The sequence below is a fragment of the Neoarius graeffei genome, chromosome 19, assembly GCF_027579695.1.
Source record: "Neoarius graeffei isolate fNeoGra1 chromosome 19, fNeoGra1.pri, whole genome shotgun sequence".
Lineage (NCBI taxonomy): Eukaryota > Metazoa > Chordata > Actinopteri > Siluriformes > Ariidae > Neoarius > Neoarius graeffei.
In genome coordinates, this window is record NC_083587.1 from 4967792 (window position 1) to 4994436 (window position 26645).

At 40.6% G+C, this 26645-nt stretch overlaps 1 protein-coding gene across 3 annotated transcripts in view; it reads left to right on the top strand.

Moving 5' to 3' along the window:
• The window catches only part of LOC132867675 (zinc finger protein 585A-like), a 146303-nt gene that overhangs the window by 66421 nt on the left and 53237 nt on the right, over positions 1-26645 (top strand). The window contains exon 2 of one of the 3 annotated variants that reach the window (XM_060900669.1): positions 3406-3543. The exons of 1 other annotated variant lie outside the window; for it this stretch is intronic. In XM_060900669.1, coding sequence (XP_060756652.1) covers positions 3424-3543 — 120 coding nt within the window. In that variant the 5' untranslated portion in view covers positions 3406-3423. Of the gene's footprint in view, positions 1-3405; positions 3544-26645 lie in introns of those variants that run through there. One more of the 3 variants, XM_060900671.1, reaches the window with a different exon arrangement.

Consider the following 26645-nt stretch of genomic DNA (forward strand, 5'->3'; position numbering starts at 1 on the left):
GTGACATTCCTATGAACGGTCTAGGAGGAGTTGCGCCGTCTTCGTGGCCATGCATTTCACACAAAAGTGAAATGACCTCACTTCCTGTTGGGCGTGGCTAATGCATTGGCATTACATTTTTGTCCGGCTTAGTGAGATACATATGCATACCAAAGGGCATGCCACTACTACAAACTATATGGCAACCAGGCACCTTAATGCGGGATGCCAAAATCACAACGACTTAGGGGGCGCTATAGAGGCCCTGAGCCCCGGCCAAGTGTGGGCTTTTGGGTCTGAGTAGCGGTGGCAATTCTCGGAAGTGGCGCCAAATTTCGCGCGTTTTCGCCCATGGCAAGCGCCCCGAAAATGGCCCAACAGCGGAGAAAAATAAAGAAGAAGAAGAAGACGGAAGAAGAAGAAGAAGACGGAAGAATAATAATAGTGAACTCTTACAAGAACAATAGGGCCTTCGCCCTATAGGGCTCGGGCCCTAATTAAAGCCGCAAGCGGCCTTGACGGGCCCTCGCGCCAGCGGCCAAGGGGGGCGGGGGCATGCGTCCCCGCGAAAGACCTTCCACAGCTTCTTCGGCAAGAGACATTACTCCCACAATGGCGACAAAGCACAGAATTGGACACATGGCAACAATAGGGTCTCGCACTGTACGGTGCTCGGGCCCTAATAATAAAAATAATAATAATAAACCTTCAAAAGCAATAGGGTCTCGCACTGTACGGTGCTCGGGCCCTAATAATAATAATAATAACTAGAAACTATACGCCAAGCAGACACCTTAATGCGAGAGGCAAAAATCACAACACGTTAGGGGGCGCTATAGAGGCCCTGAGGCCCGCCTGGATCTGGGCTTCTGGTTCTCAGTAGCGGTGGCAGTCTAAGAAAAAGGAGCCAAATTTCGTGCATTGTCGACCATGGCAAGCGCCCCAATAAGGGTCTTGTAAAGAGTTTGCTTGGCAAGTTAGACAAATCAGAAGCTGCAATATCATTTTTGCCATAACCAGCACCCCCAGGGGCGAAAGTGCACAAAATTAGGTGTAGATGTCAGGTGAGCTATGAAGAGTTTGCGTATGAAGTTTGATGACAATTGAGTAAATAGAAGATGAGATATAGATTTTTGAAGAATAAATTTTTTGGTTTTTCCCATGTCAGTAGGTGGCGCTATGCTGTACATGAGCGATTATGAGTTGGAAAAATAAGTGTCTACAACAGCAACGTACTATCACAAGGTAGTGGTGTGAAGGAAAAGCATTATGGAATTATTTACCAAAAACCCGTTTTGGAGCAATTGCGTCGGCCAAAAACAGCGCCCCCCATGGATGAAAATTCCCAAAATGTGGTATACATGACATGGGAGGTAGTAAGAGGGTGGCCGTGAAGTTTGACCAAATTTGAGGAAAGATTGGAATTTTTGCCCAAAAATAGCGCCCCCAGTGGCGAAATATCACAGAAATTGGGTAACATGTCAGAAGCCCAATGAGTGATTTGCGTGTGAAGTATGAGCAGTTTTGAGCAACCAGAAGATTTGTTATGAATTTTTAAGCATGTAAAATTTTGCAGCGAAAATTGATTGACGTATAACTTCTGAACGGTTTATCCTACGTGAAACGTATTTAGTAACTTTTGTCAGCCATGTCTGTAGATGATGTGTATCAATTTTGGTGACATTCCTATGAACGGTCTAGGAGGAGTTGCGCCGTCTTCGTGGCCATGCATTTCGCACAAAAGTGAAATTACCTCACTTCCTGTTGGGCGTGGCTAATGCATTGGCATTACATTTTTGTCCGGCTTAGTGAGATACACATGCGTACCAAATGGCATGCCACTACTACAAACTACATGGCACCCAGGCACCTTAATGCGGGAGGCCAAAATCACAACGACTTAGGGGGCGCTATAGAGGCCCTGAGCCCCGGCCAAGTTTGGGCTTCTGGTTCTGAGTAGCGGTGGCAATTCTCGGAACTGGTGCCAAATTTCGTGCGTTTTCGCCCATGGCAAGCGCCCCGAAAATGGCCCAACAGCGGAGAAAAATAAAGAAGAAGAAGAAGACGGAAGAAGAAGAAGAAGAAGAATAGTGAACTCTTACAAGAACAATAGGGCCTTCGCCCATAGGGCTCGGGCCCTAATAAAACATTTCAGGAGAAAGCTAAAAACCTCTAACTTGCTAACGGTGAGCAAAAACATGGCTGAATCCTGAATGACTCAATTTTGTATAAATAGGGGACTACATAGGCGGCAAAATGTAGTTTTTTTTCCTGCCATGGAAGTGCACTTGTATACCGAGGAGGAGGCCATTCGCATTACAGCCGTGAATGAGGATTCAAAATGGCAGCTCGGCTCGGTTTTCCCTTTCGGGCGCTCACGTTTTCTGTTAGAATTTGGTAAAGAAAAAAATAAATATATTATTTACCAGCTTAAGGTCGGTCCGTATGGTGAAATACCGTGACCTCGGCCTTAAATACTGACCTCGGCCCAGAGGGCCTCGCTCAGTACTTTCAAGACCTCGGTCACGGTATTTCACCATATGGACCTCCCAGCTGGTAAATAACATATATATATATTGTGCAGACGCCTGAGTTTTATCCTCCTAAAACATGCACGATGCCATAAATCCTGTAAAATGGCCAAATAAACATGTCTTGCTTTAACGTACTGTATGTGCAACTGACTAAAGGAAAACATTTTACAGTATTAAAACTGTGTAAAATGCAACACGGTGCATTTGTGTATTTCTTAAACAGAAGTTTAGTATGCTTACTTGAATTAAAATTTTCATTTTAAGCTTATTTACGAGTATAATTCACATTATCAGTGTAATGCCCTGCTACGGTTTACTAAACTGGCATCAGCTTTTTCGCGTGCTGTAATTGGGATTTTCTCTTTCCGATAATCTCCACTCAGTCCTTTGTGCTGATGTATGATTGAAGTCAGCGTTAAAAAGATGGCCACGATCTCTGTATTCTTTAAAGTTGCCGTTTGTTCGGGATTCAGGGTTCCTGTAGGACAGGGACGAGTTGGAACTTCACTCCAGCCACGTGCAGCTTTGGAAAATCTGTAAACCTGGAAAATTGTGAAAGTTTCCTTCATTTCTGCACTCATGCTGGAAGATTTCAGGAATATTCCGCATAATTATATGCATTATGAATTATGTCACCGTACAGTATGCATAACGACAGTTTTAAATGTACATAAGTATATAAATCACACAAAAAATAACTTTTTTTTTTTTTTTTAAATTCACAGGCGATGTTATTCAGTTCATTTTAATAAAATACTGCTTTCTTGTTATTAATTGGTTCCAGGGTTTTGTTATGCGTGTAAACCGTCTGGTTGTATAAATAATAACCCCTGATGATAACCCTCGCTGTCATGCTCACTGATTGATTGATTTGTAAATGATCTGTGTGCAGGTGGTGAAGAAAGCGGACATGGTGGATAAGAACATGAGCGATCAGATGCGGGCGGAGAGAGACGCTCTGGCCCCCAGTAAAAGCCCCTTCATCATGCGTCTCTATTACTCCCTGCAGACGGCCACCAAGGTTTATTTGGTACGGAAAAGCACAAGCTGAAGCAAAAGCGACTGACCATTTAAATGATTCGGGGTTCACATTTCCGTTCTGTCCACCAGGAAGTGTAGAGCGCACTGAGTGACCCTTTAAACTCACTACATCAGGTGTTCACCATCACGCATCACATCACGTTCCAGTGTACAGCGTGGTTAATTACCGTACTTCCTGAAACAACGGGATCTCTTCCTCCATTTTCAGTTTGACGAGGCATGCGTCACATGACTATATACGAACGAATTACAACACCGATTAACCAAATAAGATAAATTTTATCTTTACGACAAGGATATCAGCTCGTATACCGTGAGTAGAGGGGGAAAAAAATGGCGCCGCGTGTTGCTGAACCAACCGAGGACAAATTACAAACCACTTGAAAACAAAACACCAAAAAAAAAAAAGTGTAACAAAATATAGAATAAAAGTATTTCATGGTAAGAACATATCTTTTGTTATTTTTCAAGATAAAGCATTTTTCGCAAATCGCTCCTGTCATTTTGCCGGTTTGTTTACAATCTAAGCGGAAATGATTTCGTCGGACGTTTTGTATGAAGTTTTTACTTATTGAATTTGCTAAAAAAAAAAAACAATAAAAACGCTCCGTTTCTCAAAATCCAGTGACTGTGGATAGAATAAAACAGTTATTCCACTCAGTCTGGTCGTACATGGATTATAGCCCACAAACCAGTCAACCAATCACAGCACACGTAGGGTAATAATTTATAATTTAATATTATTTTTTTTCACGCAAATGAACATTTTAAATATGATCATATGTGCGTAAAGGGTTATAATTGGTGAATTGGTTCATGATATGCATTGGTTTCCCCAAAGCGTTTTAGCGTGTCGGGCCCGATACGCTCAGTCGCTTTAGTTAAAATCCGATATGCTTAGATTTATACCGGTGCGTTAAATTTCCTACCCACAAGTAACTAGATACATCGGAGAGCAAATAACGGATCCATTTACATACTGATTGATATTTGTGTTAAACAAGCCGTTGTTTTTTTCCAACGTTTGTGTTGATTCTGTCAAAGTAACATGTCCGCGTGGTATGATGTAAACAAACTAATCCGTTGGCTACATCAAGATCACGTGTTCAAACCGTCCAATAAAAATATCGAAAGAAAACGTCAGACATCCTGGAATTTTCTGATTCGTTATAAGCGATCTCGTTGGCTGTCGATGTCGTCCCTGACCAGACAGACAAAGCCGACTGACTTTTTTTAATAAGCGCGGAGAAGACTCTCTGGACAATTTGATCCACATCAGCATGGATGACAGCGAGACGGACTATGAGAGGGCTGCCCAACATTGGGCCAAGCAAAAGCCAAGGAGAATTAATCTGCTTTAAAGGAGTAGAAAACTTAATTCATTAGTTTGGGTTTGCAGAAAGATTACGTACTTATAAACACATTCATGAAGAGAATTTGTTAATAAGTGTCAAATGTAGCATAATTTCAAATAATAACAATAAGCGTATTTGGCAGTGTGATGTCACTGGGATCCATTTAACAAAAGGCGGCTCCGGATTATTCTTTTGTTAAAGGCTCACAGTAGGGCTGAACGATCTATTGTTTTCAACTGAAAATCGCGATCTCAGACAACACGATTTTGGGATCGTCAAAGCTGCGTTTTTTCTCAGTGCTCCTAAACTGACCCATGTTTTGTTTCGTCAATAATTGCACACATGTATGCTCTGCGTATTGCCCCAGCATGGTGTAAAAACACTCTGTGGCAGCTACGACTCTGTGTTGTCACAGCCTCTCTGTGTCTCTGCTCGCAGCGCGCGGGTGGGGGAGGGGCTGCTTGCTCTCACATACACAAAGGAGGGAGGGGCTGCTTGCTCTCACTAACACACACACACACACAGGAGGGAGGGGCTGCTCGCTCTCTCACACACACAGAGGAGGGAGGGGTTGCTCGCTCTCTCTCTCTCACACACACACACACACACACACACACACACAGGAGGGAGGGGCTGCTCGCTCTGTCTCTCACACACACACACAGGAGGGAGGGGCTGCTCGCTCGCTCTCTCTCTCTCACACACACGAGAGAGGGGCTGCTCGCTCACTCTCTCTCACACACACACAGGAGGGAGGGGCTGCTCGCTCTCAGAGAGACTCAGGCTTGTAGCTTCATGGCAAGTCACACATTCACACAGTACAGCTCAGCTCCTGCAATAGCGACTGCTGCGCGCACTGCATCACTCTCAATTTCCCACAGGGGAATTGTCGTCTCTAGTTATAATTTATAATGCTTATGTACATTCTTTTACAAAAGTGCAATATTTTGATGCTGCTGAGCCATTGATCAACCTTTTTTTATGTCTGATATGTTGTAGATGGGAAAAGTAAAAGAAGCAAAAGTTTACTTAAGAAAGATGGCTCTCTTTATTTTTATTTTAAGTTATTATAACTTGTTCCTCAGGCACTCAATGTTAATAAACAGGCCTACATTTGAAATCTGTTGACCTTAGTTTTCATTCTTGCATTAGCTTTATGGAATTCATTGTATTAATTAATTTGCACTGAAACTTGATTTAAAAAAAAAAAATTGTGGTTGAAATCGAAATCGCAATATCTGCCAGAAAAATTGCAATTAAATTTTTTCTTAAAATCGTTCAGCCCTAGGGTGCAGTATCAACAATTAAAGAAAACTACAAGAAAAGGAAAGTATTTATTTATTTTTAAAGGAAAGTGAGTTCAGTTGCACCAGACGGAATGGGAAGGAACATATCGCTTGGGCAGTGACCTCCCTGCAGTTGTTGCTAAAACCGGTGACATCCCGTTCCGTCCTGGGTTTTAGTAATTGCCTGAACCGAGCAGTAATGGCGGAATACACAATATGAAGAAAACAGTGAATGAGTGGAGAAGCCATCTTATTTCTAAACTGGATATTGCTGCCATCTCACCCTTACGTGGAAGAATTGAATGGACAGAGAACTGAACGAACAACTGAAAGTCAGATTGTTTCAAAAACAATTGGTCACAAGATCGGTCTTCAAGAAGTGAGAACACAGATGGGTAAGGTCCGACTCTCATCTGGATTAAAAAAAAAAAACACGTTTATCTGCATTTAGATTAATACATATGTAACTTGTGTGTTTAGATTCCCGGTATAAGATTTAATTTGCTTCATTATGTGATTGTCTCAGTTCATCTGATTATTTAATGAGCCTTTTACATTTTATCAGTGAAAATGCATGTATGTACATGTATGTTGCATAAGTTGTAACACCTATCCTGTTTTAATGAGAGTCAACCCACAATCAATGAAGTCAAATCAGTCTTAGTTGAGCGAGTCGGTAACGGTATTTCTTACTTTCACCATAAATCTTTATTTATATGACTTTGGTCTATAGCTGTCAAAGGCCCTGGCCTTAAAACCGGTTACCGCAGTGATGTCATGCACTCACACATTCTAGCTCAGCGGGGCAGCTCGAATGCGAAATTTGTGGTCGAATTTATCTCTCAGAAATATATATATATTTTTTTTAATTCCCATTTATGCAGCATACAAGAGTCAAGGATGGAGATACTATCCGCTCCGAAATTTATTTAAAAATAAAGGTTCTGCGTATCTCCTTTAAGAAAAGAGTGTACGTCGTGTTCTGAGTGTAAGCAGGGACTCCGTCAAGACCAACTATAATAGCATAACATACTTGCCAACCCTCCCGATTTCGGCAGGAGGCTCCCGATTTTAGCCTCCGTCTCCCGACTCCCGATCGTATTTGTTAAAAACTGGATAATCTCCCCGTTTGGGGAAATCCCTAGCGCCAAGTTAAAAATACTCCCGATTATGTCCAATGAGAATCGTATGAGAAACACTGCTGACGTCAACTGATTTTTAACCAATCAACGAACTGAACGACAGTCACTTCCGTAATGTAGGATTCACCCAGGCTGTCTGACATTTTTTACAAGCAGTCATTCATCATGGCCACTAAACCCAATACCACACGGCAAAAATATGAATGCAAATCCCAGGTTGCATGGGAGAATGAATTTCCATGGATAAGCAAATGTTCGACCAGCCAGTTACACATTTTAAGGTAAAGATACCTTAAATCAGAATATAATGGACATTCGAGTGTGAAATTAAACTAGTCTTCCATTCCATTTCAGAAACAAACTGTACAACTTCTAAAGTGTTTAGTGACATTTTGCAGGACAGAGAATGTGTTTGGTGAGTGTATTTGAATAGTGTGGGAGTGTCTTAGTGCTATTTTGAATTTATGTTTGAAAGTTTTAAGTGAAAGTTTACAAGTGCATTATCTGGAAAGGGATTGATTTTGATGGAGTTTTGAGGTTTTAAGTGAAAGATTACTAGTGAGTGTATTTTGGTCGGACTAAAATTTTGCATTCGAAAGAATTTCTTTGTGGAGTATATTTTGATAGTATGGTAGTATTTATAGTGCCATTTTTAAATGTTGTTTTAAAACTTTCAGAGTTTGCAAATGAGCAAATTCCTTTGATGCATTCCGATAGGATTGTGAATAGGATTTCTAGTGCTTTTTAAAAATTCTGTTGGAAAGTGTTTAGTGAGAGAGATGCATTTTAGTCGTACTAAGACAGTCAGGGATGAGAATTTTCCGCGGATCTGCGGAATTCCGAGTTTTTCCCGCTGAAAATGTCATTTTTGTGAAACGTGTAAATCCGTTGAGAAAATTTCGGGGGGTAGGGGTCGGCGCGAGGCCAGGGTTCCCGCGGGTCCTTAAAAAGTCTTAAATTCAACTTTCGGTTTTCAAGGCCTTAAAATGTTTTAAATTGTTTGGAATGAGTGGAATTTTCGAAAGGGAGGTATTAAATTTAATATTGGACCGGACTGAACGAGTGAAATGGCTCCATCCGGTTTGGGGTATTTTTTTTAACTGTAATTTTAAAAGTGACCAGCATACCTTTTGGGGGCAGCATTGGTTCTGTGCGTCTTCTATGCATTCCGTAGATCAAGAACTAACGTTATAGACTGGTACCAAAATCCAGAATTGTGACACCCAAAGGCATTTTTGAGACAAAGTCGGCAAACAGTCTTATTTTGTCAATTTGGGTGTGCCGAATTCAAATCTGCAATATGCCGAGCTCTATCTGACCTCTGTTGACCTCTAGAGGTCATTGAACTTTGGGCCTGTAAACGTCTCAGCTGAACCCAGTTTCTCAGCTTTCTAAGGAATGAAATGTACTAAAATGATTAATGAAGTTAGCAAATGGCCTTGTTTGTTAAATGTTTGGGTGCTGAATTCATTTTTCATTTGTAAAATGACATATGACCTCTGATAACCTCAAGGTCATTAAACTTGGCCTATAGGCCTATAGTCTGGCTAACGCGACTGCAAAGCTCTACGAGCTATTGGTCTGGCCAAGATATTAAGCCCAACCGTTTCCCAGAGCCTGTGGTTGACCCGCCTCCCTGAAATGCTTCAGTTTGCTACTGGTCAAAGCCAGAAAAAGCTGTGACGAAGCTTAAACCAATCACATCACTCTTTCCTCTGACGTATGTGACGCGACGGGGCTAACTGGTAGATTAAACTCTTACCGAAGCCGGTCGGGAGCAAGGCGAAAACGTCCTTCCTTTCAATAAATGCCTCCAGGGCTGCTCTTTGCTCTGTTTTCAATGAGAACTTCCCGTTGAATGCTTTCAATACAGCATTTGTGAATGAAGCGCTTCCGGCATAGATTCTGTAAACAATCTATGGCTTCCGGTCACAGTTCTACTACGTCAGTGCCTTGAACACGCCTCTACCCAGGGCCGTTGGAGATGCTCAAAGTTGATTGGTTCCCGATTTTTCAGGAGCTTGGAAAAGCTGTAGATAGCTTGCCTGGCCAGACTAAGCTCGCAACAGGCCCTCGTGTTGCGTCACGCTTAGGATGGGCGGGCCCAGGCTAATAGGCCTATGCATTTAACGGCATTTTTAAACTGACTTTACTCCCCCAAAAAGAATATGAACAGACAAAAAACAAATAGAAAGGAACAAATACAACATTAAATGCCAGTCCATGTACATGTGACTTACTTTTCACAATGAGAATGCCTAGGTAATCACCTTACATAACATTGCATTACATTTAGCGGTTATTGTTTATACAAAGCTACTGAAAAAAGGACAGATTCAGCAGCATACAAAATGTGGGGGCGTACAGGGTATACAGGTTAATCAGGGTTAGTATATATGAGAGTTTTTTTTCTTTGTTTTTTGTTTTGTTTTAAACGGGGTAAAGCCTTTACAAAAAACAAACAACAAAGAAAAAAACTCTCATATATACTAACCCTGATTAACCTGTATACCCTGTACGCCCCCACATTTTGTATGCTGCTGAATCTGTCCTTTTTTCAGTAGCTTTGTATAAACAATAACCGCTAAATGTAATGCAATGTTATGTAAGGTGATCGCCTAGGCATTCTCATTGTGAAAAGTAAGTCACATGTACATGGACTGGCATTTAATGTTGTATTTGTTCCTTTCTATTTGTTTTTTGTCTGTTCATATTCTTTTTGGGGGAGTTAAATCAGTTTAAAAATGCCGTTAAATGCATAGGTCTATAGGCCAAGTTTAATGACCTTGAGGTTATCAGAGGTCATATGTCGTTTTACAAATGAAAAATGAATTCAGCACCCAAACATTTAACAAACAAGGCCATTTGCTAACTTCATTAATCATTTTAGTACATTTCATTCCTTAGAAAGCTGAGAAACTGGGTTCAGCTGAGACGTTTACAGGCCCAAAGTTCAATGACCTCTAGAGGTCAACAGAGGTCAGATAGAGCTCGACATATTGCAGATTTGAATTCGGCACACCCAAATTGACAAAATAAGACTGTTTGCCGACTTTGTCTCAAAAATGCCTTTAACTCCTTAAATAAGCACTTTTTTTGAATTTTGGTACCAGTCTATTAGGAGGCTCATAGATTTATGAGGAGGCTGCTGGAGGAAGTGTGGTGCGGTGTGGTGGTTGTGAAGAGTGAGAGATACGCGGGTAGCTTATGTGGGCGCTAGAAAGCGTTGATAATTATGGGAAGATGTCTGTTTAACAAGTGGTTGGGGGATGACAGATACCCCCAAAATAAGGAGAAGAATCGTTTGCGATAAAAAGCGCTGGATCGCACAAATGTGTTTAAAGACGGTACCGCAGCGCTGGGGACACGCCCACTGGGAAACTGGCTTTTCACGGACACGAGGCGCGTGTTAAGGCCAATTTATGCTGACAACGCAGTCCTCGCAGATAGCGTCGCAGACAGCGTCTGCGTAGCCCCCCCACCTTCGCAGACGCTCTGCGCGCACCTCCCAAAAATTGTGACCACCGCAGAAGCCTCGCAGACAGTGTCGCAGACAAGAGGGCTCTGATTGGTCCACTCTACATCCGCTGTACACGCACTTCCGCTTCCCTACTTTCCCGGTTTGGTTTGTTTTCACGACCGCCATTTTTAAAAACACGAGCGAAGATGGAGCAGCACGAAGAGCGGTTGATCGAGGAAGTGAGGAAGTACGTACATCTATACGACTCCAGTTCTAGTCATTATAAGTAACCGGAGGATAAAAACTCCACTAACCACACCCACCAACTACTCCTAGCGACTTCGTGCCCCCTTGCGTTGTGGCGGTGAATAACATCGCGCACGCCTATTACTCCCCGCTCAACGATAAATTACAACTGTCTGCGAAAAGCTATCTGCGAAAGCCTTGTCGCAAGAGCATGCAGAGGCCTTTAGAGGTCAAGCGCTCCGGAGTGAAACGCAGGGGGGTTCGCGCATGCGCACAAGAGTCAGGTGGAAAATGGGGCTTATAGGAAATAATAATAATAATGATTAGCATCTTTTTTTTACATAATTAACATTTGTTTATTGTACCAAGTTTAATATAAATATATAAACAACCTTTATTTCAAAACTCAATTAAAAAGAACTCCAGAAAATACAATAATTCTAAATATAGTACAATATAAATAATTTGTACAAAAAGTTTAGTTTTATTACCTGTCATCTACAACAGTGTTTTTAATATAATAAGAATAATATTAACAACCACTAATAATAATTAGTAGTAATAGTAATTATTATTGATTATTAATCATTACTACTTATGAATTAGTGATTAATAAGTACTAGGGATTATTAAATGTTATAAAAGTACGTTTATAAACGTTTTAAACCATCATTGAATTTGAAAACATTCATATATATGTAAGTTGGCAGACATTTCAGAGTTTTTTTTTAAATGTCCCATTCTCGTCCCTGGACAGTGCAGTATTTATTTGAGTTGTTAATATTTTGGTTAAATCTTATTAAAATTTTATTTAATTTATATATGATATTATAGTTCTCTGTATTTTTACATGAGCTTACAGAAGGAAAACACATTTGATGCAATCCAATAATACTTTCATTCATTGTGACTATTTTAAGAAATGATAAACATTCTTCTAACGCATCACTTGTGTTATTTTCTGTGGGTCTCTGTATGGATACAATATTCAGGCAGGAGATTTTTCAGCTCAAAATCTGATTTAAGCAGACTTCCCTTTCATTGTTATTATATTAAAATTCAAGACGAGCATTATTTCAGATTTTTCACTCGGAGCTCTCTCATGCCTGATGCATGAATCCCATAACCTATAGGAACTGATAGAACAATATCAACAATTCAGAAACTCTTTAATTGTATAAATTTCAAATGGTTTGCAATTAATTGGGATCCACTCTTTTTGTTTCAACCGCGCATCATACCCTCATCCAATTGAAAATGTCTTTCACGCACTTTCTCCCCCATGAGAATTTTGAAAAGTTGGCAAGTATGGCATAACTAAAAGGGAAAGCCAGAAAGTAACATGAACATGACGGAGCCCTGGGACATAAAGCAGCAGCCACTACACCATCAACAAACCTGAGTGAACGTGCGAGAGTGGGGTGGGGTGACAGTATCCATCCATCTCAGTTTACCAAAACACCCTGAGGACCTTCCAGACCTACTCCTTTACCTCATAAAAACCTATTAACAAAAGGCTTGACTAAAAAGATGTGTTTTCAGCCGAGACTTAAACATTGAGACTGTGTCTGAGTCCGGAACACTACTTGGAAGGCTGTTCCATAACTGTGGAGCTTTGTAAGAAAAGGCTCTGCCCCTGATGTATCCTTCACTACATGAGGTACCAGCAGATATCCTGCAGCTTTTTATCCAAGTCAGCGTGATGGGTCATAAAGGACCAGAAGTTTGCTCAGGTACTGTGGTGCGAGATCATTCAGTGCTTTTTAAGTCAATAGTCTCATCTCATCTCATTATCTCTAGCCGCTTTATCCTTCTACAGGGTCGCAGGCAAGCTGGAGCTTATCCCAGCTGACTACGGGCGAAAGGCGGGGTACACCCTGGACAAGTCGCCAGGTCATCACAGGGCTGACACATAGACACAGACAACCATTCACACTCACATTCACACCTACGGTCAATTTAGAGTCACCAGTTAGCCTAACCTGCATGTCTTTGGACTGTGGGGGAAACCGGAGCACCCGGAGGAAACCCACGCGGACACGGGGAGAACATGCAAACTCCGCACAGAAAGGCCCTCGCCGGCCACGGGGCGCGAACCCGGACCTTCTTGCTGTGAGGCGACAGCGCTAACCACTACACCACCGTGCTGCCTAAGTCAATAGTAGTATTTTATAATCAATATGAAATTTGATTGGGAGTCAGTGCAGTGTGGATAAGATAGGGGTGATGGGGTCATGTCTTCTAGTTCTAGTAAGGGCTCTTGCTGCTGCATTTTGAACTAACTGGAGGTTGTTTATGCTCCGACTGGAACGTCCAGACAGTAAGGCATGGCAGATTCCACAGAAATTGTTCTCATCAGATAAGTTTTCTTGAAAAGCCTAAAAAAAAAAAAATCTCTCACAGTTCAGGGGGGAATGACAAAGTCCTACTGCTCCATTATACCTAATGCTTTTATTTTATTTTTATATGGGCATACTTTGGTTTGAATTAGAAACTTTTATTATTTTTAAGTAAATCAAATTTATTTACTTTTATCACCAAACCCGAAATTAGAAACCACACAGAGATAAAATCATTTGAAAAATGCAGTAAATTTGATGTCTCTCAAAGATGCAGTGGTGCTTGAAAGTTTGTGAACCCTTTAGAATTTTCTATATTTCTGCATAAATACGACCTAAAACAACATCAGATTTTCACACAAGTCCTAAAAGTAGATATAGAGAACCCAGTTAAACAAATGAGACAAAAATATTATACTTGGTCATTTATTTATAGAGGAAAATGATCCAATATTACGTATCTGTGAGTGGCAAAAGTATGTGAACCTCTAGGATTAGCAGTTAATTTGAAGGTGAAATTAGAGTCAGGTGTTTTCAATCAATGGGATGACAATCAGGTGTGAGTGGGCACCCTGTTTTATTTAAAGAACAGGGATCTATCAAAGTCTGATCTTCACAACACGTTTGTGGAAGTGTATCATGGCACGAACAAAGGAGATTTCTGAGGACCGCAGAAAAAGCATTGTTGTTACTCATCAGGCTGGAAAAGGTTACAAAACCATCTCTAAAGAGTTTGGACTCCACCAATCCACAGTCAGACAGATTGTGTACAAATGAAGGAAATTCAAGACCACTGTTACCCTCCCCAGGAGTGGTCAGCCAACAAAGATCACTCCAAGAGCAAGGTATGTAATAGTCAGTGAGGTCACAAAGGACCCCAGGGTAACTTCTAAGCAACTGAAGGCCTCTCTCACATTGGCTAATATTAATGTTCGTGAGTCCACCATCAGAAGAACACCGAGCAACAATGGTATGCATGGCAGGGTTGCAAGGAGAAAGCCACTGCTTTCCAAAAAGAACATTGCTGTTCGTCTGCAGTTTGCTAAAGATCACATGGACAAGCCAGAAGGCTATTGGAAAAAAATGTTTTGTGGACAGATGAGACCAAAATAGAACTTTTTGGTTTAAATGAGAAGTGTGATGTTTGGAGAACGGAAAACACTGCATTCCAGCATAAGAACCTTATCCCATCTGTGAAACATGGTGGTGGTAGTAGTTTCATAGTTTGGGCCTGTTTTGCTGCATCTGGGCCAGGACGGCTTGCCATCATTGATGGAACAATGAATTCTGAATTATTACAGCAAATTCTAAAGGAAAATGTCAGGACATCTGTCCATGAACTGAATCTCAAGAGAAGGTGGGTCATGCAGCAAGACAACGACCCTAAGCACACAAGGCGTCCTACCAAAGAATGGTTAAAGAAGAATAAATTTAAGGTTTTGGAATGGCCAAGTCAAAGTCCTGACCTTAATCCAATCGAAATATTGTGGAAGGACCTGAAGCGAGCAGTTCATATGAGGAAACCCACCAACATCCCAGAGTTGAAGCTGTTCTGTATGGAGGAATGGGCTAAAATTCCTCCAAGCCAGTGTGCAGGACTGATGAACAGTTACCAGAAACATTTAATTGCAGTTATTGCTGCACAAAGGGGTCACACCAGACACTGAAAGCAAAGGTTCACATACTTTTGCCACTCACAGATATGTAATACTGGATCATTTTCCTCAATAAATAAATGACTAAGTGAAATATTTTTTTGTCTCAATTGTTTAACTGGGTTCTCCTTATCTACTTTTAGGACTTGTGTGAAAATCTGATGATGTTTTAGGTCATATTTATGCAGAAATATAGAAAATTCTAAAGGGTTCACAAACTTTCAAGCACCACTGTAGCTACTATACACATTAATAAGTAGCAAAAAGTTTAAAAAAAAGATATGCTTGCTTTCTGTCCTCAAATTGCAAGTTTTCCATCCATGTAACATTAGCATGATGGTCGAACTTTTTTTTTTTTTTGCATGTAGTCCTAGTACAGGTACTTCTGTCTTGTCAGGGTTAAGGATCACATCACATTATCTCTAGCCGCTTTATCCTTCTACAGGGTCGCAGGCCAGCTGGAGCCTATCCCAGCTGACTACGGGCGAAAGGCGGGGTACACCCTGGACAAGTCACAAGATCATCACAGGGCTGACACATAGACACAGACAACCATTCACACTCACATTCACACCTACGGTCAATTTAGAGTCACCAGTTAACCTAACCTGCATGTCTTTGGACTGTGGGGGAAACCGGAGCACCCGGAGGAAACCCACGCGGACACGGGGAGAACATGCAAACTCCACACAGAAAGGCCCTCGCCGACCCCGGGGCTCAAACCCAGGACCTTCTTGCTGTGAGGCGACAGCGCTAACCACTACACCACCGTGCTGCCCCAGAGTTAAGCAGAAGGAAGTTAATAAGTATCCAGTGTGTAATGTCCTTTACGGATTCCTCAGTTTTATTAAGTTGTTGTCTTATCTAGCTTTGCAGAAACATACAACTGTGTGTCATTAGCATAACAGTGGAAGCTAATATCATGCTTATGGATAATATTACCCAGAAGTAACGAAAATAAAGCAGTGGACCCAAGACAGAACCTTGTGGAACACTAGACTTTACCTCAGTACGTCTAGAAATATCACCATTTACATCAACATACTGATAACGATCAGTTAAATAAGAGCTGAGGCAGGGCTCGAAATTAACTTTTTTTCTTTGTGTCCCCCAGTGGTCCCGAATTCTGTGTTGTATTGTCCCGAATGGAAGCAATAGTGTCCCCATTTTTTTTCCTCTCTGAAATAACCAGTGGTTAATATTATCATATGAAGTTACTATTATATTTGTAACTATGCGATTTTGAACCCTTTATATCATTTTTACAATAAGTCACAAAACACAAGCGACACATGTCCTATACATCATCTACTTCAAAATTAGAGTTATTGCATTTTCAGTTTATTAAACTTTGGCGATCTCACTTTATGAATAGATACCCTTTTATTTAAAGGGGCCAACTAGCTCATTCAGAAAATGTTTCAACTCACTACATCTGCAGTACACTTTAGTTGAAAATAAGACCCCTTTTATGTTCATTTCATCTATTTATACCTTGAATATCTGTTGGCATTTATAAGGCCAACTTATAATTTTCACCATGACCGTTATCCATTTTTATGAACTTTCCGTTATCCATTACCGTTATCCATTTTTATGAACTTTCCGTTATCCATTACCGTTATCCATTTTTATGAACTTTCCGTTATCCATTTTTATGAACTTTCGCTGCCGAATTGTGGGTGCAAATGTTAGCAACATCAACATAGTGCCAGGTCCTAGCTTAGTTGTGCTGCTGACTGTCTAAACTTTCTGAACTAGAAAGACACCAAGAAAACTCACTTATTCTGTTGAACGGTATCTTCCGTCAATATCATCCACATCATTCCTGTTGTATTTTATAACGTGTCTAACAGTGTTCATTAAGTTCATTCAGTTGCTAGCGTTGCCTGCAGACCAGCCCTATCCACAGTAGTTCCTACCTAACCATAGCATCATAAGTCATAACCTAATAATCACAAATAACTTACCACATTGACAGGCGCTGACTCTTTGGATCCTGAAGGTCCCGGAGACGTTATGTCTGGGCTTTCAGTTTCTTCCCCGCGGTCGGTCCGCTTCAACCACTTAAGCATTTTTGTTCTGGCAAGAGTCGGCACAGCGTGTGCGGTAGCAATTCCATTCCAAGTCCATATAATGCGGACACCGGCCGAAGATTCTAGAATAGAATGCGCTGCTCTGTAGCCTACGGATGCAGGTGCATCGAAAGTGTAGCTACTAATGTATTTTTCGCTGTTAACGTTTTAAAATTAAAATTGACAAATTAGGTGAATGTCTACGTATGATTTACAGCTTTGTAAATAATATTAATGTAGAACTTTTTTTCTAGATCTATTTTTTTCCATTGTCCCGGGATTGTCCCAGATATGATAATTTTGTGTCCCGATGACATTTTTTATGGTCTCCGGGACGTCGGGACACCGTTAGTTTCGATCGCTGAGGAGAGGGCTGTTCCCTTAACTCTCAACTTTTCTGCAGTGATGCACTCAAAATTTGGTTTGATACGCATCATGATACTGACACCTCAGTTTGATTAATTTTGATGTGATACAAGCAGATCTGGTTTTCGCAGTTTTTTAAATTCATAACAAACTTAATTAATAATAATGAATTAAATACATCACATGACAATGTCAAATAAGATATTTACAAGACTAGACAAAAGTCAGTAGTGGTAACAACATGAATGCGTCATGAAGTCTCCCTTGCTTTCGTCTAGATTTTAGAACAGTACAGATGCCACATTACAGTGCAGGGGTGGCCAAAAGAAATGCAGAATGTCGCCATGCACAGACTACATCAGGTATTTTCATGTTTTTTGCTCAGAACACAAACATTTCAACATTCTCACTTGAGAGACAAGCTGTCTGTGCAGTTACAATGTCCCCAGCTGTAGAGAACACTCTTTCACTGGCAACACTGGTTGCTGGTACACCTAAGGTTTTCTTTGCAAATTGCAAGAGGATTGGGTATTTCCCCTGCACAGACATAGCTCTCCACCAAGCAAGGGGTTCTGAATCTAATTTAAGAAGCTCTTCTCCTTTGTAATTCTGAATTTCAGATTCAACTTGGTCAAACAGGCTCTTAGCAGGTTCCACTTTTGTCACAAAAACATCACCAAATAAATCAAGAAGAGCACTGTTACTGTCTGTTTCTGTTTTAATCTTTGCAAGTGGTTCATCACTTTTCTCTTCAAGGGCTGGGGTAGCAGGTAGTGCAGCATGGTTGCTCTCCTCAGTACAAGTTCCTGGTTCTTTCTTTACAGTTACATTCTGAAATGTTCAGAAAATCCTTGGAAATTTGTATTTTTTTTTCAATGCTTCTGGACAGCACAGACTGAGAATAGTCAGTAAAATGATTTTAGTGGTACATAATGCACATACCTTTGATTGAGTTACATGGTCCACTGCTTCCATTGCAAGAGCATGGAAGCATCATGTCCGGCGGCATCATCCAGGTAGGGAAGGCTTTTAAAGTGAGGGTCAAGAACAGATGCCTGAAGAAGGAACTTCAATACAGAGGTCCTGTGTACTTATCATAAAAACAGGAAATTAATTAAACAGATTTCCCAGTCATAAAGATCACAAATGGAATTCTTTTACAGTCTTACCATTATCATGTGACATTTGCAAATTAAAGATCAAGACTTACCTTGGTCTGAGATCTGAACTTACAGTGGTGCTTGGAACTTTGTGAACCCTTTAGAATTTTCTCTATTTCTGCATAAATATGACCTAAAACATCATCAGATTTTCACACAAGTCCTAAAAGTAGATAAAGAGAACCCTATTAAACAAATGAGACAAAAATATTATACTTGGCCATTTATTTATTGAGGAAAATGATCCAATATTACATATGTGTGGCAAAAGTATGTGAACCTCTAGGATTAGCAGTTAATTTGAAGGTGAAATTAGAGTCAGGTGTTTTCAATCAATGGGATGACAATCAGGTGTGAGTGAGCACCCTGTTTTATTTAAAGAACAGGGATCTATCAAAATCTGATCTTCACAGCATGTTTGTGGAAGTGTATCATGGCACAAACAAAGGAGATTTCTGAGGACCTCAGAAAAAGCGTTGTTGATGCTCATCAGGCTGGAAAAGGTTACGAAACTATCTCTAGAGTCTGGACTCCTCCAATCCACAGACAGATGTGTACAAATGGAGGAAATTCAAGACCACTGTTACCCTCCCCAAGAGTGGTTGACCAACAAAGATCACTCCAAGAGCAAGGCGTGTAATAGTCGGTGAGGTCACAAAGGACCCCAGGGTAACTTCTAAGCAACTGAAGGCCTCTCTCATATTGGTTAATGTTCATGAATCCACCATCAGGAGAACATTGAACAACAATGGTCTGCATGGCAGGGTTGCAAGGAGAAAGCCACTGCTCTCCAAAAAGAACATTTGCTGCTTGTCTGCAGTTTGCTAAAGATCATGTGGACAAGCCAGAAGGCTATTGGAAAAATGTTTTGTGGACAGATGAGACTAAAATAGAACTTTTTGGTTTAAATGAGAAGCGTTATGTCTGGAAAAAGGAAAACACTGCATTCCAGCATAAGAACCTTATCCCATCTGTGAAACATGGTGGTGGTAGTAGTATCATGGTTTGGGCCTGTTTTGCCACATCTGGGCCAAGACGGCTTGCCATCATTGATGGAACAATGAATTCTGAATTATACCAGCGAATTCTAAAGGAAAATGTCAGGACATCTGTCCATGAACTGAATCTCGAGACGGTGGGTCATGCAGCAAGACAATGACACTAAGCGCACAAGTCGTTCTACCAAAGAATGGTGAAGGAAGAACAAAGTTCATGTTTTTGAATGGCCAAGTCAAAGTCCTGACCTTTAATCCAATTGAATTGTTGTGGAAGGATCTGAAGCGAGCAGTTCATGTGAGGAAACCCACCAGCATCCCAGAGTTGAAGCTGTTCTGTATGGAGGAATGGGCTAAAATTCCTCCAAGCCAGTGTGCAGGACTGATCAACAGTTACTGGAAATGTTTAGTTGCAGTTATTGCTGCACAAGGGGGTCATGCCAGATACTGAAAGCAAAGGTTCATACTTTTGCCACTTACAGATATGTAATATTGGATCATTTTCCTCAATAAGTAAATGACCAAGTATAATTTTGTCTCATTTGTTTACCTGGGTTCTGTTTATCTACTTTTAGAACTTGTGTGAAAATCTGATGATGTTTTAGGTCGTAGTTATGCAGAAAATATAGAAAATTCTAAAGGGTTTACAAACTTTCAATCACCACTGTATGGCTATTTTGACTTCATGACAGTAGTATGTTGTTAGTTGGTACAGTTTCAAGTTGCCTCAGGAGCATTTCCTTAAGGGGATGCATCTGACTACACATCATGTTGATGACTGTCTTGAGAGGTTTGAGAATTTTCAGAAGTTCTTCAATGTTTTGGATATGCTCATCAAAGTTACCAAGTCTTTTACATTATTATTAACCTCAATTAGGGCAGCAAACACAACAGCCTGCTGTTCCAAATATCTCTCAAAAGTAGAGTTCCATCTAGTAGAGACATCAATAAGTAACTTGTGCTGAGGGAGGTCAAGCTTCTTTTGCATCAGTAAAAGACTGCTGGTAGCTGATGTACTCTTAAGAAAAAAAAATTAATCACGCATCAGACCCTGCCCAAAAGTCTGTCCACTTGTGGCACTTTTAATTCAATTTTTTTTTCAATTCAATGCCTTTAATGTCATTATACGTCAAGTACAACGAAATTATGCTGCTACTCCAACTCAGTACTCAATACCATCAATAAATAGTGAAATAATAAAATAAATAAAACAGTAAAACAATGAAAAACAACATCTATACAAAATGCAATCAAGAATAAAAAGTACAATGTGATGAGTCCATAAGTGAGAGGGTGGCTTAGGCAGTTGTCATTTCTGTTTGTTTAGGTATTATATGGCATATGGGAAGAAACTGTTTATAAATCTAGTGGTTTCATCTGTCCAAAGAATGTTCTTCCAGAACTGTGCTGGCTTGTTTAGATTTTTTTTTTAGCAAAGTCCAATCTAGCCTTTTTATTCTTGAGGCTTATGAGTGGCTTGCACCATGCAGTGAACCCTCTGTATTTACTTTCATGCAGTCTTCTCTTTATGGTAGATTTGGATATTGATAGGCCTACCTCCTGGAGAGTGTCGTTCACTTGGTTGGCTGTTGTGAAGGGGTTTCTCTTCACTATGGAAATTATTCTGCGATCATCCACTACTGTTGTCTTCTGTGGGCATCCAGGTCTTTTTGCATTGAGTTCACCAGTGCTTTCTTTCTTTCTGAGGATGTACCAAACTGTAGATTTTGCCACTCCTAATATTGTAGCAATTTCTCGGATGGGTTTTTTCTGTTTTCGCAGCTTAAGGATGGCTTGTTTCACCTGCGTGGAGAGCTCCTTTGACCGCATATTTTCTTCACAGCAAACTCTTCCAGATGCAAGCACCACACCTCAAATCAACTCCAGGCCTTTTATCTGCTTAATTGAGAATGACATAACGAAGGAATTTCCCACACCTGCCCATGAAATAGCCTTTGAGTCAATTGTCCAATTACTTTTGGTCCCTTTAAAAACAGGGTGGCACGTGTTGAGGAGCTGAAACTCCTAAACCCTTCATCCAATTTTAATGTGGATACCCTCAAATGAAAGCTGAAAGTCAACTTGAATATGTTTCAGTAAACAGGTAAAAAACAGAATTTGTGTCAGTGTCCATACATATATATATATATATATATATATATATATATATATATATATATATATATATATATATATATATATATATAGACTTCACTGTATATTTATCTATGGGATAATTCACTGCAGAGGGTGTGGTTTACTAGTTGAGACACAAAAGCATGTCTTTCCATTCATTGAATGGACTTACCACTAGCTTTTATTATTACAAGAATGATTATAGTTACTATATGACTATAGCTACAGTGGTGCTTGAAAGTTTGTGAACCCTTTAGAATTTTCTATACTTCTGCATAAATATGACCTAAAACATCATCAGATTTTCACACAAGTCCTAAAAGTAGATAAAGAGAACCCAGTTAAACAAATGAGACAAAAATATTATATTTGGTCATTTATTTATTGAGGAAAATGATCCAATATTCAGGGCTCGAAATTCATATTTTTTTTTTTCACCAGCCAGCCGGACTAGTTACCTTCCAAAATTTGTTCATGTATGAATTTTACTTCTGTCAAAAATAACACAAAAGAGAGGAGTTACCATTGTTCATGACTAATGTGCATTTATTTCAAGACCTGAGTATTTTGATACTGTTTGTTTTTGCACACTTTAAAAACTGGCATTTGCTGTACCACATCCTCCTTGCGATATCCAAAAAAATGCCAGATGACTGACCCCTTACTAGTTCTTTTAGGAACCAGTTCGTCCGCTTCCATTTTTAATTTGTCGCTGAAATTGACAGAGCTTACACGGTAGCCTATGCAACACTAGCGATTGCACGAACTGAGTCAGCGCTATAAACCGAAACTAGAAAATCTTCCCACGAGTTCCTTTCAGCACCTAGATGTCGCCCGGGATTGGTTGGCGAATGCGTGACGTAATTTTTTTTTTTTTACCCTTAGGCAGCCTCTCACGTTACTGCCTGAGGGACAGGGAGAAAACCACCGGAAAAGGTTTTAAACAAACGCAACAAACACAAAACAAACGCAAGTCGGCAGATGACCATAAAATACTCGATAGTTACGATATAATAATTATATGTATCTCACACAGAATTTTCAGAGATATATTGCACAGCCCTAGTCTGAAGCTTTGCTTCATATATATTTTTTTTCAACTAGCCAGCCGGGCTGGCTAGTGACAGAAATTACCCACCAAATGACAAATTAAGTCGCCTCGGGTGACCGGACCACCGCGAATTTCGAGCCCTGAATATTACATATCTGTGAGTGGCAAAAGTATGTGAACCTCTAGGATTAGCAGTTAATTTGAAGGTGAAACTAGAGTCAGGTGTTTTCAATCAGTGGGATGACAATCAGGTGTGAGTGGGCACCCTGTTTTATTTAAAGAACAGGGATCTATCAAAGTCTGATCTTCACAACACATAGTTGTGGCACGAACAAAGGAGATTTCTGAGGACCTCAGAAAAAGCGTTGTTGATCCTCATCAGGCTGGAAAAGGTTACAAAACCATCTCTAAAGAGTTTAGACTCCACCAATCCACAGTTAGACAGATTGTGTACAAATGGAGGGTATTCAAGACCATTGTTACCCTCTCCAGGAGTGGTCGACCAACAAAGATCACTCCAAGAGCAAGGCATGTAATAGTTGACGAGGTCACAAAGGACCCCAGGGTAACTTCTAAGCAACTGAAGGCCATTGGCTAATGTTAATGTTCATGAGTCCACCATCAGGAGAACACTGAACAACAATGGTGTGCATGGCAGGGTTGCAAGGAGAAAGCCACTGCTCTCCAAAAAGAACAGTCAGTACTCCTCAGGAGTGGTCGACCAACAAAGATCACTCCAAGAGCAAGGTGTGTAATAGTCGACGAGGTCACAAAGGACTTCAGGGTCTAAGCAACTGAAGGCCTCTCTCACATTGGCTAATGTTCATGAGTCCACCATCAGGAGAACACTGAACAACAATGGTGTACATGGCAGGGTTGCAAGGAGAAAGCCAGTGCTCTCCAAAAAGAACATTGCTGCTCATCTGCAGTTTGCTAAAGATCACATGGACAAGCCAGAAGGCTACTGGAAAAATGTTTTGTGGACGGATGAGACCAAAATATAACTAAAGGAAAATGTCAGGACATCTGTCCATGAACTGAATCTCAAGAGACGGTGGGTCATGCAGCAAGATGATTATCCTAAGCACACAAGTCGTTCTACCAATGTATGGTTAAAGAAGAACAAAGTTCATGTTTTGGAATGGCCAAGTCAAAGTCCTGACCTTAAATCCAAAGGAAATGTTGTGAAAGGACCTGAAGCGAGCAGTTCATTTGAGGAAACCCACCAACATCCCAGAGTTGAAGCTGTTCTGTATGGAGGAATGGGCTAAAATTTCTCCAAGCCGGTGTGCAGGACTGATCAACAGTTACTGGAAATGTTTAGTTGCAGTTATTGCTGCACAAGGGGGTTACGCCAGATACTGAAAGCAAAGGTTCTCATATATATATATTTTTTTTTTACCACTTAGATATGTAATATTGAATCATCTTCCTCAATAAATAAATCACGAAGTATTATTTTGTCTCATTTGTTTAACTGAGTTCTTTTTATCTATTTTTCGGACTTGTGTGAAAATCTGATGATGTTTTAGTTCATATTTATGCAGAAATAATTCTAAAGGGTTCACAAACTTTCAAGCACCACTGTACAACTGGAATGTGCTGATTCTGTAAGCGTTTGTAATTATTCTTCTGTCCACTATTAGATAAAATTAAAATAAAATCTTACAATATTGTTGGAAGTCTAGAGCAAGATATTTTGTTATTTTACAAATAATACTTCAGATATTTTTCAGCAATAACAAGGATCAGGGGCGTAGCTAGGGGGTCCTGGGGTGCCCGTGACCCCCCCCCCCCCCCCCCCCCCCAATATGTCAGACTATAAATATTTTTCAATAGCCACATAAGAATATTAGAAAAGCGCCCACTGTAATTTTCTAACTTTTTTTTTTACTAGATTGTCACCTCAGCCTCATCAGGGTTTCTATAACCTTGTATGGACTCCCTGTGGTTTGAGCGCAAAAACCCAGTTTGTCAGTGTGTGTGTGGAAGAGGCGGCTAGAAGTGCAGATATGTTAAGTAATATACAGTGCGATATGAGTATAAAGTGCGTGAAATGCACGCAACAGGCAAACAGTCCGAAACAGCAGGGAAAGTTGTAATCGAAGAAACAGGCAGGGGTGCGGACAAAATATCCGAGGCAAAACTACAAGATCAAGGGACAAGAAACAGGAGTCGAAAAACCAGGAGGTCAACAAGGACAGGGACAGGAAATAAGGCTCTGTAAGGCACACTAGACGTGGCGTAATACTTCGCATCATCCTTGCATGGGTGCAGTCCTTAAATAGCCCAAACATAGTTCATTGATTTGATTAAAGACAGGTGTTCTTTAATGGCGCATGTGCTGGACCTCGTTAGGTGCGCCTTCAGGTGCACGAGCCAAGACGCGCAGGACTGAAACAGTACTGCGCAAGCGCAACACGATCACACTAGAAAGCATGGTCAAGCTGCCAGTGTAGCTGCAGTCTTTTTAGTTGCAAATTATGAGTATTTCTTCTTGTGTTAATAATTCGCCATGTCAAAACAAGCAAAACTTTCCTCCTTCTTTCGATGTGAAAAGAGGTAAGCAATTTATTATATTTTGTTTCCATCAAAGTTGCATTTTGTGGCTTCGAAGCTAAGTTTTAATGTGCCGTTTCTAGAACACATCAAGAAAACTTGGAAGAAACAACAATAATGGAAGAGCCGGTTTCTAAGCTACCTAAAACTAGTAATGTTAATTATTTTTTGTTACATAATGAACTCAGGCTGCCAGTCAGTGTGTGCCCCCCCCCCAAAAAAAAAAAACAACACACGCCTTTGAAAAATCCTAGCTACGCCCCTGAGCATAACTGTATAAATGTACAAATAGCTGTGTACCTAGATGTCTTTGTGGTTGCTGAGACATGCAGGGATGGGAACACAGCCTAGCCCACAGTTCAGGTAGTAGTTCTTTGAGAGTAAATGCTTTGGCTTTCACAACATTCTGTTCCCAAAAGCAGATGTCGGGGGAAAAAGTCTTTACACAAAGATGATGATCTTGCTTTTGTAGTGTTTTTTTTTAACTGTTCTTCTGTGTCAGGACTCTTCAGGAAAAAGAAGGTATATTCCAACATGTAGCTAACGCTAGGCCACAAATCTGCACCGTCACTCCGGTCGTTTTGAGGAATTTTTTACGATCACAGGGGAGGTGAGGATGCTGGTTAATATGTCTTGTTTTTTTGGTAACGTAGTCACTCGAAAATCATTTTTGCGCTTAAAGAAGCTGACCATAGATGTGCCCAAACGGGCCTAACTCGCTAAAATATTTCTGCCCAAACGTCTTGGTTGGGCAAATCGGGCATTCTGGCAATGCCTGGCGTTGAGGCTTGCTTATGGTATGCTCAATTCGTTTCCACGAAGGTAAGAATTAAAAAAAAATAATTAATAATAATTTCAGAGCTGGAGCAAGGTGCTCATTCTTATTCAGTGAAATGAACATGAGTAACACCGCAGCTCTGCACAGCCTTACCTTCACCAAGACTTAAAAAGTGCATTTACATTCAGGAATCCTTCAGTGCACGTTGTGCATGTACTTGGGACCTGGTCATTATGGGAAACACCCGATACTGATTTTAGCACAATCGGCGCACGCATGTAGACCCCTTGCAGTGATGTCACGTTTACATTAGCAACCTTCGCTACCCTATCCCTGGGGGACAAGCAAACTTTGTTCACATGCTGAAGCCAAGCGAAGGTGTCCAGTGTCTGTTGCTGTTGTCTGAAGAAAACTACAGCTAAAAAAGCTTTACTACCGGATTACTTGAGCAATCTTGGTCAGAAAGAAGTGAAGGATAGATATACATG